This window comes from Pungitius pungitius, chromosome 4, assembly GCF_949316345.1.
Source record: "Pungitius pungitius chromosome 4, fPunPun2.1, whole genome shotgun sequence".
Classification (NCBI taxonomy): Eukaryota; Metazoa; Chordata; class Actinopteri; order Perciformes; family Gasterosteidae; genus Pungitius; species Pungitius pungitius.
The window spans coordinates 25,268,717-25,281,253 of record NC_084903.1 but is presented as its reverse complement, the minus strand read 5'-3'; the positions used below and the strand labels follow the sequence as shown (position 1 = coordinate 25,281,253).

At 48.9% G+C, this 12,537-nt stretch overlaps 1 protein-coding gene across 2 annotated transcripts in view; it reads right to left on the bottom strand.

The window, feature by feature from the left end:
• The window catches only part of LOC119230049 (C-myc promoter-binding protein-like), a 28,929-nt gene that overhangs the window by 16,121 nt on the left and 271 nt on the right, over nt 1–12,537 (bottom strand). For both annotated transcript variants that reach the window (XM_062561954.1, XM_037491008.2), the window contains exons 1-8: nt 12,517–12,537; nt 3,754–4,077; nt 2,277–2,523; nt 1,858–1,927; nt 1,388–1,557; nt 674–960; nt 165–231; nt 27–85 (exon numbers count right to left, since the gene is read on the bottom strand). The exon at nt 12,517–12,537 is cut by the window's right edge. In XM_062561954.1, the coding sequence (XP_062417938.1) occupies nt 27–85; nt 165–231; nt 674–960; nt 1,388–1,557; nt 1,858–1,927; nt 2,277–2,523; nt 3,754–4,064 (1,211 nt within the window). In that variant the 5' untranslated portion in view covers nt 4,065–4,077; nt 12,517–12,537. The remainder of the gene's footprint in view (nt 1–26; nt 86–164; nt 232–673; nt 961–1,387; nt 1,558–1,857; nt 1,928–2,276; nt 2,524–3,753; nt 4,078–12,516) is intronic.

Genomic DNA, 12,537 nt, shown 5'->3' with positions numbered 1-12,537 from the left:
CTCTTGAGGTGTGCGGCGGCTCTCACCTGAGCGGCAGAGGAGACGACACCGGCTGGCTGAGCATCAGGCTGTCGTGGGGGGAGAGCTGCAGAGTGAGAGAAGCCCTTTACACGAGGAGGACGCTGTGCACAGAACTACAGCACTAACCGACAAACGTAACTCACCTGCACCAGAATGCGAGGCCTCTGAGAGGAAGGGAAGGGAACTTTGTGCATGAAATGACAGATGTGCCTGCAGTAGAAAAAGATACAGATAACAGCAGCTGTTGCAGATTAATCTGGTAAAATTCAGTAAACTGCAGCTTTTCTCTCACTAATCACCTGCTTTATTATTTACTATGTGGCTTGTTTTAGTTCAAATAAGATCATGTTTTATTCCAGATTCTTGCAGTTCTCTTTTCTGGGTTCATTTCATAAAGAACCGTCCAGTCAAAGGGCTTCAATCTGTCAGATTAGCACCTCACGCACGTTCATTAATTCAACAATGAAGCATCTGATGGGCCGCTAAGGCTCATGGGTATTTTAGGGTTTGGACCCCTAAAGAGTAGACAGATGTTTGGTGTCTCTTTACCCAAATAATTCACAAGGACCTGAACGTTCTCTGTGATTCTACGTGCAGAAGCATTGAGGACCAGATGAACGAGGAGAAGTTATCTGAGGGGGGGGGGGCTCACTTCTCCATGGGCAGCGCGTGGGGGCCGGAGATGGAGTAGCGGTAGAGGAATGTGAGGAACTTGCGGAAGGCGTCGAAGAAGGGCCAATGGGAGAGCAGGCAGATGCACTTGTTGGTGTGCACCGAGCGCGTGAGGGCGGTGGGGGCGGTGGAGGTGGTGGGGGCGGTGGGGGCGGTGGTGCAGGGCGGCTGCGGGTCGGGGCCCAGCAGACCCAGCTGGGAGCGCTGCTGGTCGCTCAGACACTCCTCAGGGAAGGGCTCGTAGAACTGGATGGCCGCTCCGTAGACCTGAAACACGGAACATCTCAGCTGAAGCTCAACCTCCACCTCGCTAGGAACACAGGTGACGGAGTCATGGCACGGGTCCAATCAGCGTAACCTGGGCGATTATATGCACATTTGATATCATTTACCATGATATTTATCATCATTCTTAATGACGTATAAGACACAGTGATCATCTTAAATAACCTCCAGGTTAGAGCTCTGGTTAAAGTCAACAGTGTGTTCACTGTTCCTGCTGAGTGACGCGTGGGCCACCTGTCCATCGGCGCTTCCTGATGGACAGGTGGCCCTCTGTCCCCTCTAATGTGCTAATAATAACAACCTGTGCTGTGTGGCGTCAATACCAGGTTACTCTACTGTGGTGACCCCCCCCCCCCCCCCCCCCCCCCCCCCCTCAGTGAGTGAGAGGGAGCAGACTGGTGCATGGTACCTTGTCTGCGGAGGCCCCGGTGAGGACGAAGGTGGAGAACACAGGGAGGGAGTACTTGGTGGTGGCGGGCCAGCACTCCATGGTGGCCCCCATGGGGAGGCAGAAGAGGGGGACGGACTCGGGCAGAGGGAAGGACTCGTAGTCCTCCTCCGGATACCTGCTGAATAGACCTGGAGACGAGAAAAAGACAAGGACAAACCCACTGAGGACTTTGTCCAGAGACAACAGACGATGGAGGGGGACAACTACGTCGGCCCTTTAAGGCCAGAGGAGGAACGAGGAGGTGATCAAACCTTTCTCCTTCCTACCCACGCTCTCATTACGTCTTCCAAACAGGACAAAGGAACCTCGAAGGAAACCCTTCAGACCCCTTCTGAGTAGTCACCTAATATCTATATATTTGTGATATTATATTGCAGTTTTCCCCCTGTATTATACATACACACACACTTTACCACACACACACACACCTGCTTTGTAGGCAATCATGTTGGTCTTGGCCACAGACTTCTTGTAGCACAGGTAGACGGAGGAGCCCCACTGGAACCAGAGCAGAACCAATGAGAGTCAATGAGGAACATCAGCAGCTTCCTCCTTTCAAATGAAACCTGATTCTGATGAACAACAACCAACCGATGGCTGTTTTACTGAAAGGACACGTGAGAGAGGAGGACATGTTCTAAATATACGAGTCACTGGGACACACAATGAAATGCTGCATAGAACAGAAACAAGGGGGGAAGGAGGGAATAAAGGTCGTCGCTCGTATTGAGAGGAGAAGAAGACCGACACATCAACACCAAGACACTCGTGAAGAGAGAAGTGATGGGGGGGGGGGGGGGGGGGGGCTAATCGAGTCAGAAGGGTTAACAGTGAGAAACGCTCTCACCATGCTGCTGTTGAGGTTCTTCTCCACCTTGCAGAAGGTGTGGGGGGGCGCCTCCCCCTTGCTGGGGATGATGACGCAGACGTCGGTGACGGCGAGGGCGGAGTGCGGGCGGCTCTCGGGCGCCCGGCGGTAGGTGACGTAGACGCGCTGGGAGGAGTTGCCGCTGACGTTGGCGGGGCGACCCGAGGCCGTGGTCTGGATGAGCTGGCAGCCCGGCATGAGGCGCTCCTTCCACTCGTACAGCACGCTGCAGATTAACCACCTCAACACTGTAAACCCGTGATGTCATCGGCCCATCACACAATGAGGAACTCGTTCATTCTTAAGCTTAACGGCTGATTTGCACGCTGCTGGTGATCAATGAGCTGTTGAGAGGCAGAGAGAACCTGTCAATAACCTTCAGGCACTTTCACTCAGACACGACAACAACAACAACGACGACTACTCCTACAGGAGGGGACACTTCAGACTGCAGGTTGCTGCTGTCTTTAATCATGTGACGATCCATCCGCACTCGGCTTTGAAACACGGACCTACAAACAACCATCACGGTGGGATTATTTCTGCTTCCTTTAATCCTTTAAGTTTCATGTTTCCATGAATCAAGTTGTGTGTTTGTTGGACCAACCTTCTCTCATGTTTAATTCTGCATCATGTGGATGCTTTTATTTTGTCAACCACTACAAAAACCTCCTCACACTACTACTGTGTTTGTTGTCCTTAGTGCGACACACACACACACACGTTTACTAAACAACTACTAAATTGATCTTCAAAACAATAATTAATTTGTTGAAAATATGTTTTAGTGCAAAACTAGAACCTTTTTTTTTAACCAGGATGAATCCTTGAGATTAAACCTTGACTTATGGAGCGGTTTTTATGTTGTTCAATGACTAAAGGTTGTTAACTCTGTCATTTAATCTGAATCAGAGAGTTAAAACTTCTAAAGAAAACAATTCATTTAGTAAATGATGGTCCATTTGGAGTCAAACACACCATAGAGCAGAGGATGCTTTGGGGCGGGGCTAAAGGCTGATTGACAGGTCTCTATGTCCTCCTCAGTCCTCACGTGAACACAAACAAAACATCAGTCCACAAACTGGTGGATGCGGTCGCCATGACTACGTCTGGTCCTGATATGCAGTACATGGTTAAAAACGTGCTTTTCTAGCGCTCACTTCTAACTGCAGCCAGAGGAACAACTCGATATCAGCTGCAACACTGAGACCAAGTGGATGTGAAGGACTGGTTATCTGGACACACACACACACACACACACACACAGCCCCTCTGGGCTGTCGGTGCACACCAGCTGTGATGGGAGTGAGGGGTTTGATAAGCTGGTCAGATTTCTCGAGGAGGTTCACGTGTCCCTCAGGACGTATTGTTGGAACTCTATTGAGCCCTAAACTTCTCGCAGAGCCTCCTCACCAGGTCCCTATCTTCACCCTCTGAGGAGGTTACTGGCACTCACCCCAGGTCGGTGAGCGGCGGCTTGTCTCGGCCTCGCCTGTAGCACAGGAAGATCTGAGGCGCCATGAGGCCGCCGTTGTTGAGGTCCGCCGAGTGGCCGCCGGGCGTTTCCTCCACGCAGGTGAAGCCCGGCGGCACCTCCTCGCCCAAGGAGCGGATCACCACCGCCACGTCGGTGATGGGCGCCCTGGGCTTGGCCGACTTGTGGCAGACGTCGTCAAAGTGGATCTCCTGGTCCAGCGGCTTGGACGGGTCCGTCAGACCGGCCACCACGAAGTAGTCGGCTACACGAGGCCCTTTGTCCTCCATCATGGCCCATCCCCGCCTGCTCGGTTACAGAGGGGGAGACAAAGAGGGGGGGGGAGACAAGGAGGGGGGGAGACAAAGAGGGGGGAGGCAAAGAGGGGGGGAGATTGATTTCTGTTGTGTGGCAGGTAGGATGCTTCCTGCGCCCTCGCTAACGCAGTCAAATACAATCTGATGGTCATAAATCTTACCGGTGGAAGGGCAAAAGAAAAGAGGCGGTACGAGAGGGAAGATCAGTTTAGTTCAGTGGGGGAAGTTCTTGTTTCTAAGACGCATCGTGAAGCAAAAGATTCATTAAACACCAGTTTGGTTTACTCTCAACTGTGTTTTGCTGTCATGTGACCTTCCGCTTAACACTGAGGGAATCAGATTGAGATTCAGAAGTAGAGTCATTTCCTCATAGACGTCTATGGGAGCAGAGGAGTCGCCCCCTGCTGGTCACTACACAGAAGTAGAGTCATTTCCTCATAGACGTCTATGGGAGCAGAGGAGTCGCCTCCTGCTGGTCACTACACAGAAGTAGAGTCATTTCCTCATAGACGTCTATGGGAGCAGAGGAGTCGCCCCCTGCTGGTCACTACACAGAAGTAGAGTCATTTCCTCATAGACGTCTATGGGAGCAGAGGAGTCGCCCCCTGCTGGTCACTACACAGAAGTAGTCATTTCCTCATAGACGTCTATGGGAGCAGAGGAGTCGCCCCCTGCTGGTCACTACACAGAAGTAGAGTCATTTCCTCATAGACGTCTATGGGAGCAGAGGAGTCGCCCCCTGCTGGTCACTACACAGAAGTAGAGTCATTTCCTCATAGACGTCTATGGGAGCAGAGGAGTCGCCCCCTGCTGGTCACTACACAGAAGTAGAGTCATTTCCTCATAGACGTCTATGGGAGCAGAGGAGTCGCCCCCTGCTGGTCACTACACAGAAGTAGAGTCATTTCCTCATAGACGTCTATGGGAGCAGAGGAGTCGCCCCCTGCTGGTCACTACACAGAAGTAGAGTCATTTCCTCATAGACGTCTATGGGAGCAGAGGAGTCGCCCCCTGCTGGTCACTACACAGAAGTAGAGTCATTTCCTCATAGACGTCTATGGGAGCAGAGGAGTCGCCCCCTGCTGGTCACTACACAGAAGTAGAGTCATTTCCTCATAGACGTCTATGGGAGCAGAGGAGTCGCCCCCTGCTGGTCACTACACAGAAGTAGAGTCATTTCCTCATAGACGTCTATGGGAGCAGAGGAGTCGCCCCCTGCTGGGCACTACACAGAGGATGCAGCTTTATGAGGTTTTGACTTCACTTGATAGACTTGTTGCTCCTTTAAAGTTGGGCTGAACAAACGTGCATGAAGGTAGATGTTTTTGATCAGGATGTTCTGAGGGTGACTGGAGGACCTTCAATGGGTTCACTGCGGCTGTGATCCACTGAGACTCGTGAGGGGGACTTTTAGGGGATTTTTGTAAGAGTCGTCCTAAATTACACTTTGAGCTTCAGAGCATTGGTAGAAATCAACTTAATGATTGTGCTTGCGTCATTAAAGCAGAAATTCTTTGGTCGCACGCTCAGCTGCTCCTCACACAAAGGTCCATTCAGAGTCACGGCGACTCGCTTTATTTTCTGACCTCATGTTCGGGTCTCGCATGTCTACATAATCTTATGCAGGCGCAATATACAGAGATGCATTCTGGGTCTGAATTGGTTAAACTCAGAGGGGTAGGAAATTGCAGCTGGATGTATTTGGGCAGGAAGGCAACTTCTTAAACTAGAATCACATGACCAGAATCTGACCTCCATCTAAGATCTTCTAGGTGTGAGCACCAAAAACCCAATGCAGCATCGTTGACTGCATTACTGCAGCCAGTAAACACATGGGGTCACGTGATTAATCACAGCAGACTTTTGAAGATATGTCCATCATTTGTCATGAACGACATCGTGTGTCGGTGAGAACTCAGAGAAAAGGGATTCTTCTCCAGTCTGAAGACCAGGAGCCTAGAACAGAAATCTCACTTTGTATAAGAGCACAAAGAGACCCTGTGACCCCGCTTAGTCTGACGCTGGCACGTATTGTCTTAGTGCGGTCATCACTCCGTCTGTGACACCCGAGCCCCCGGGAAGCCACGTCGATTCCGTGGGCTGAAATGAAACTTCACCCCCCCACCAGAAGGAGCCGGGAGCAGAGAGGAATGCTTACGCTTACCCGGCAGATCGAAGGTTCAAAACGGGTCTTTTGGGTTTCTTTGAATAGGGTTCAACATCGTTTAGTCACACTCTGACATCTCATTGCAACCACATTTCTGTTTATTATTGAGTAATTCCACTGGACGGAGCGTGTGATTCCAACCACATGCAGTGAGAGCGTGAGGAGGCCCGGCTGAAACGGAAAGGAGGGGAAACAGCTGCCAGCTGCCGTCAGCGTGACGCTATGCTGTCAGCACCACTGAGCACCTCCTCCTTCCACGTCCCTCAGACTCGAGGCCAGAGACTCACGTCTACAATGAGGGAATCCATCAGGACAGAAGTACAGTCATTTTCTCATAGACTTCTATGGGACCAGAGGAGGTGCCCCCTGCTGGTCACTGCAAGAATGCACGAAACCTCTAAAAAGGGGGGCCGCACATCTGCACATCTGCACAGCCTGCCGAGTCCAGAGCCACAGTCTACGCTGCACTTCCTGTTCATAACCTCACAACTCTTCCCCAAACTCGTGAGAGGGAGGAAACTGACATTGATCATCATTCATCTCAGTTAAACTCTGCTGTCGTGATTCAGTGTGTGTGTGTGTGTGTGTGTGTGTGTGTTTCTTGCATTTTCACAAGCAAAATGAAGACGTGGTCAACACATTATTTGCTTCCCCAATGGAACATTTTAAAAGCACATGCAGGCGATATACAAGCGATTCCCTCATAGAGGGGGGGGGGGGGGGGGACACTGGGTGTGCCGGTACCGCTGCCTTATTGACTCCAGAAGGATCGAGCATGAGACAGTTTGAGGCCTTCCTGGCACACATTGGAAGTACAGCCCACTGACTACATGCACATTCATGTGCTGCATGGAGATCCTATTCAGGCTTTTAGGAGAATTGATTGTACGCAGCTCATTCTGAAGTAAGAAGTGGACGTAGTCATGGTGACGCCATCAGTCATTTGTTTTTCTGGGGGGTTTGTTGCCATTTTGGATTTTGCATTTAATGAGAAGATGTTTCCATATTTGTAATACAGAACAGCAACATGGAGACCTGTCAATCAGCGTTAGGCCCCGCCCTAAAGCATCTCCTGCTTTATGGTCTGTTTGACTCTAAATGGACCATCGTTCACTAAATGAACATCATGCTGCATTGAAGAAGACTTGAAACTAGAGACTGAGACCATAAACTCATGTTTACAATGTTTACTGAGGGAATAAATCAAGAGAGAAGTAGAGGAGAAAAGGAAAGTCCACAATCCAAGACGAAACACACCCACTTGAAACATTTTCAAGGACTCGGATACAAAAAGTTTTTGCAATATGCATAAATATCGCAGCGATATTTAGGGTGAGCCAAAGCAAAAACTGGAATGTTTGGTGCAGGCTTAATTCGTCACAGAAAACTGGCTTCTCGCATAGACCTGCATCCAAAAAGGTCTCTGAAACCCATTTGCATCACATCTGCATGGCCTGCTCACGAAGCAGCAGCGAGCGCCTCAGACAGGATGTGCTGCAGCCAAAAACCTCTTCATAAAAGGTCACCGGAGGTCTCCCTGGAGTCCTTCATGTGTTCCTGAAGCAGTTATGACGCAGGTTGGTCCAGATCAAAACGCCCTCGGACAAGGTTCCGCCCAGAGGATGGGTCAACAGCTGGATGCATCCCACAGGGAGGGAGCCAGAGACCCTCTGAACTCCTTGATCTTCACCAACATGTAGGTGAAAGCCCTGCTCCTCTGTGGAGGCAGAGAGCTGACCTCTGGAAGTCATGAAGAAGAACTTTGATGATCCCAAGTGTCCATAAAATAAAATGGAAGCTCTTCTTCTGCGAGTATTGAACTCATTGAACTTCATCCTGACATCCTTTGGTCATGTGACTTTGAGCAGCTCAGAATGTGACGCCTTTTGGGAAATGTATTTTAATACTTCTGTTCATGTTAGTATGAAATGTTCATTTCAGGGTTTCCTTCGGCTGCTTTTTCTGTCACACATTCAAAGAATGAAAATATAACGAGTCGTTTTTACAGCTTCGTGCTGCGTTTTTGACATTTCGATCCCGTCACTTTGGGGCTTAAACTGGTCCACATGAGGAGCCTGGCGCCAGAGCTGTAGACATGACCCTCCCCAGCCCAGACCCGCTGACTCACAGCAGCAGCAGGAGTCCAGGGGGGGGGGGGGCACGAGCAGACGTCCAGGCACAACAGCACATCAGCCGCTTCCACGAAGGTCTCGTTTCAGCCGGCGGCCTTCCAGCTGCCCCCAGGGTCACCGGGGTCACCGGAGGTGAAGAGGAATGTGAACACAAACACTGGAGCCAGTGGGGAGCATCTCCAGCCGAACATCTGCTTCCAGTCAGCCCGGTGGGGACGGGAGGCTCTTCTCAGCAGCCCTCACCGGAGGAAAGACGAGCTCTGTGAGAAACACGTCCCTCCGCGTAGCGCCGCATCGGGTCACCTGACGCCTCCTCGGGTTCAAAGAAATCGAGAGGAACTCGACTCAAGCTGCTCAGCAGCATCTTTCTGAATGATGAAGCGAACAATAAACACTCTTCTGAGAGAGAAACTGCAGCAGTAATACGACTAACAGAAGGTCTTTAGGAGCACAAGGAACCAACGTCTAATGTCATTGTGCATTCATTCACTAGTTGTTTGATTTAGAAAATGACAGTTTGTTAAGCTTCGTTTCCCAAAACATTTCAAAAGATTTCATTCAAGATGTTTTTCCTCTAGAAAAATGACCAAACCCAATAACGTGATCATTATTCTGTTGGCATCAGGACAGATTCAGGGTCAGATTGGTGTGACGCGTTATTCTATAGAACAGCTAATATATAATAAATAAGACCTTACACTGATGCTGTGACAAAAAGGATACATACATGTAATAATTATCACACACGCAGCAGTCATTTCTTCATCTGCATGCAGGCGTTGTGGTTTGTGTTTAGACATCATGTGACGTCCTGTGCGTTGAAGGTTTTGACTTGGTCATGTGACTAATTGAACGGATCCTAACGCCACTAAGAGGAGGATTCATGGAGCCATTTGTGCCCCGCTGGGACAAACATAAACCACTCATGAAGATGCTACTGTTAGCGTGCTCAGCCCCCCCCTCTCTCCCCGTGCCTGATGGGTAATCAGCAGAGAGCGCGATGGATGCTGATGCAGCGGCGTCAGACTTCAGCTGCTCAATTAACATCGCTGATTACATCCAGAGAGACAACAGCGTCCACACAAAGCGTTTCTTCAGCCCTCACGGAGCAGACGAGGCCGCTGCGTTTCTTCTCATCCTCATCTGCTGCGTTTCTTCTCATCCTCATCGGCTGCTTTTCTTCTCATCCTCATCGGCTGCTTTTCTTCTCATCCTCATCTGCTGCTTTTCTTCTCATCCTCAACTGATGCTTTTCTTCTCATCCTCATCGGCTGCTTTTCTTCTCATCCTCAACTGATGCTTTTCTTCTCATCCTCAACTGATGCTTTTCTTCTCATCCTCATCTGCTGCTTTTCTTCTCATCCTCATCTGCTGCTTTTCTTCTCATCCTCATCTGCTGCTTTTCTTCTCATCCTCATCTGCTGCGTTTCTTCTCATCCTCATCTGCTGCTTTTCTTCTCATCCTCATCTGCTGCTTTTCTTCTCATCCTCATCTGCTGCTTTTCTTCTCATCCTCATCTGCTGCTTTTCTTCTCATCCTCATCTGCTGCGTTTCTTCTCATCCTCATCGGCTGCTTTTCTTCTCATCCTCAACTGATGCTTTTCTTCTCATCCTCATCGGCTGCTTTTCTTCTCATCCTCAACTGATGCTTTTCTTCTCATCCTCAACTGATGCTTTTCTTCTCATCCTCATCGGCTGCTTTTCTTCTCATCCTCATCTGCTGCTTTTCTTCTCATCCTCATCTGCTGCGTTTCTTCTCATCCTCATCGGCTGCTTTTCTTCTCATCCTCATCGGCTGCTTTTCTTCTCATCCTCATCTGCTGCTTTTCTTCTCATCCTCAACTGATGCTTTTCTTCTCATCCTCATCGGCTGCTTTTCTTCTCATCCTCAACTGATGCTTTTCTTCTCATCCTCAACTGATGCTTTTCTTCTCATCCTCATCGGCTGCTTTTCTTCTCATCCTCATCTGCTGCTTTTCTTCTCATCCTCATCTGCTGCTTTTCTTCTCATCCTCATCTGCTGCTTTTCTTCTCATCCTCATCTGCTGCGTTTCTTCTCATCCTCATCTGCTGCTTTTCTTCTCATCCTCATCTGCTGCTTTTCTTCTCATCCTCATCGGCTGCTTTTCTTCTCATCCTCATCGGCTGCTTTTCTTCTCATCCTCATCTGCTGCTTTTCTTCTCATCCTCAACTGATGCTTTTCTTCTCATCCTCATCGGCTGCTTTTCTTCTCATCCTCAACTGATGCTTTTCTTCTCATCCTCAACTGATGCTTTTCTTCTCATCCTCATCGGCTGCTTTTCTTCTCATCCTCATCTGCTGCTTTTCTTCTCATCCTCATCTGCTGCTTTTCTTCTCATCCTCATCTGCTGCTTTTCTTCTCATCCTCATCTGCTGCGTTTCTTCTCATCCTCATCTGCTGCTTTTCTTCTCATCCTCATCGGCTGCTTTTTCAGAGTCAACTTTCCTCAACGTGCCAAAGCAAACAAACCAAATTGTTTATTTAGGCTCTTAACTTTGCACCAGATTCAATCATTTGTCTTTTTCAAATGAATTTAAAAAACAAAGCAAAGTCACTGAGTTTCATGTCATGTTTTATATTAGAAGGAATGTAGCAAAGCAACAAAGTAAAACCAGTGCTCTGTTTATGTAAATGTAAAAGTATTAAGAGTTAAGAATAAGAATAATAATCTTCTGTATAACAATCTTCTACATTTTAAAGTCATACTCCAGTCCCAGGATCACAACCCCCCCGTCTTGAGCGCCACAGTGTTGAGTATTAGCGAGCGTTAGCTCAGAGCCCCGTGGGAATCAATACGTCCTCTCAGGAGCAACCTGATCCCAGCCTGATCTTTTAAAGCCCTCGCTGGCAGAAGAAGGCACAGATTCACACGTGTTGCTCTTTCCGGTGAGATCGGCTGTTATTTGCAGCTTGTTAACGTCTGGCAGCTTTGTCTCCTGATATGATGGGGGGGGGGGGGGGGGGGGTGAACCCAGCAGTCAGATAATTACAGCAGAGTTGACGCAAAGAAAAATTGATGCAAAGAAATGATGCATTCCCCTCAGTGTGGGACATTTGAGAGGTATTCCTAATATTATTCCTAATAATATTATATTTCCTACTGAAAGCATTGGAGGGTCTACGAACTGTGTGTTTATAGATAAAAGGATCCCCCCCCCCACTGTCCATTCGCCTTTGTGTGCTGAGTGAGCCACTACACCCATGATACAGGATATTCAAAAAGGTAATGGTTTACTGTCTGTACTGGAAAGGAAATATTCAGGTGTTATAATAAAACAATGAGAAGCTTTGGAAAAAGGTGTGACTTTCATCTCCTGTGCAGTCACCATCGTGTGGAATAACTGCAGCTCGGTCCCCGAAGAACCTCACCAGCTTCAGTTTTACGTCAGCATGCAAACGGTCTCCGTGTGGCTGTAAAATTCAAACGTCTGCAGACCGACGCAAGAGTCATTAAGCCTGGTGAAAAAAGGTGATTTAACAAAATAGCAAATAAATATAATGCAACGTCTTCCATTCTGGTATCAACCCTTATTAAATATGTTCACTCTGCTTTATCTCTTTATCAATGAACACAACCATTATTTTAGTTTTAAGATGTTTCAACTAAAATGAGGCTTAATTTCATCCAAGTAATCCTCTTTATTTTCCCTGAACACTGATATTAAATCTTAAACTGTAATTCATGTGTAATGAGGAGTTTCTCCAGCTGTGATAGAACCATTGATTAGATGTCATAATGACTCATGAATAATCCCATAAAGCGGGACGGACTAAATAAAGTACAACCTTAAAATATCCCCCACGGCGGAGGGGGGGCAGCTGCTGGCTTCTTTGGTGGGGGGGGGGGGGGTATTTTTAGTTGCGCTAAGCGGGTAAAACAGACTGTCTCCACCGCGAAGTTCTGTCCTTCACAGGTGATTTAAATGTCCGCGTTAATCAACCTGTGGCGCTTAAGACCCGCGAGGTGACGACACGAAACGCCCCTGAACAGACGCAGGTGTGCTGGGCGCCGCTAGCCCCGGGACGCTCCTCCGGAGCTAGCGGCCGCGGGGCGAAGCCTCCCCGGCCCGAGGGTCACTGTGGCGGGTCATCATCTCGCACTCACCCCTCGCTGGTGGACGGCACG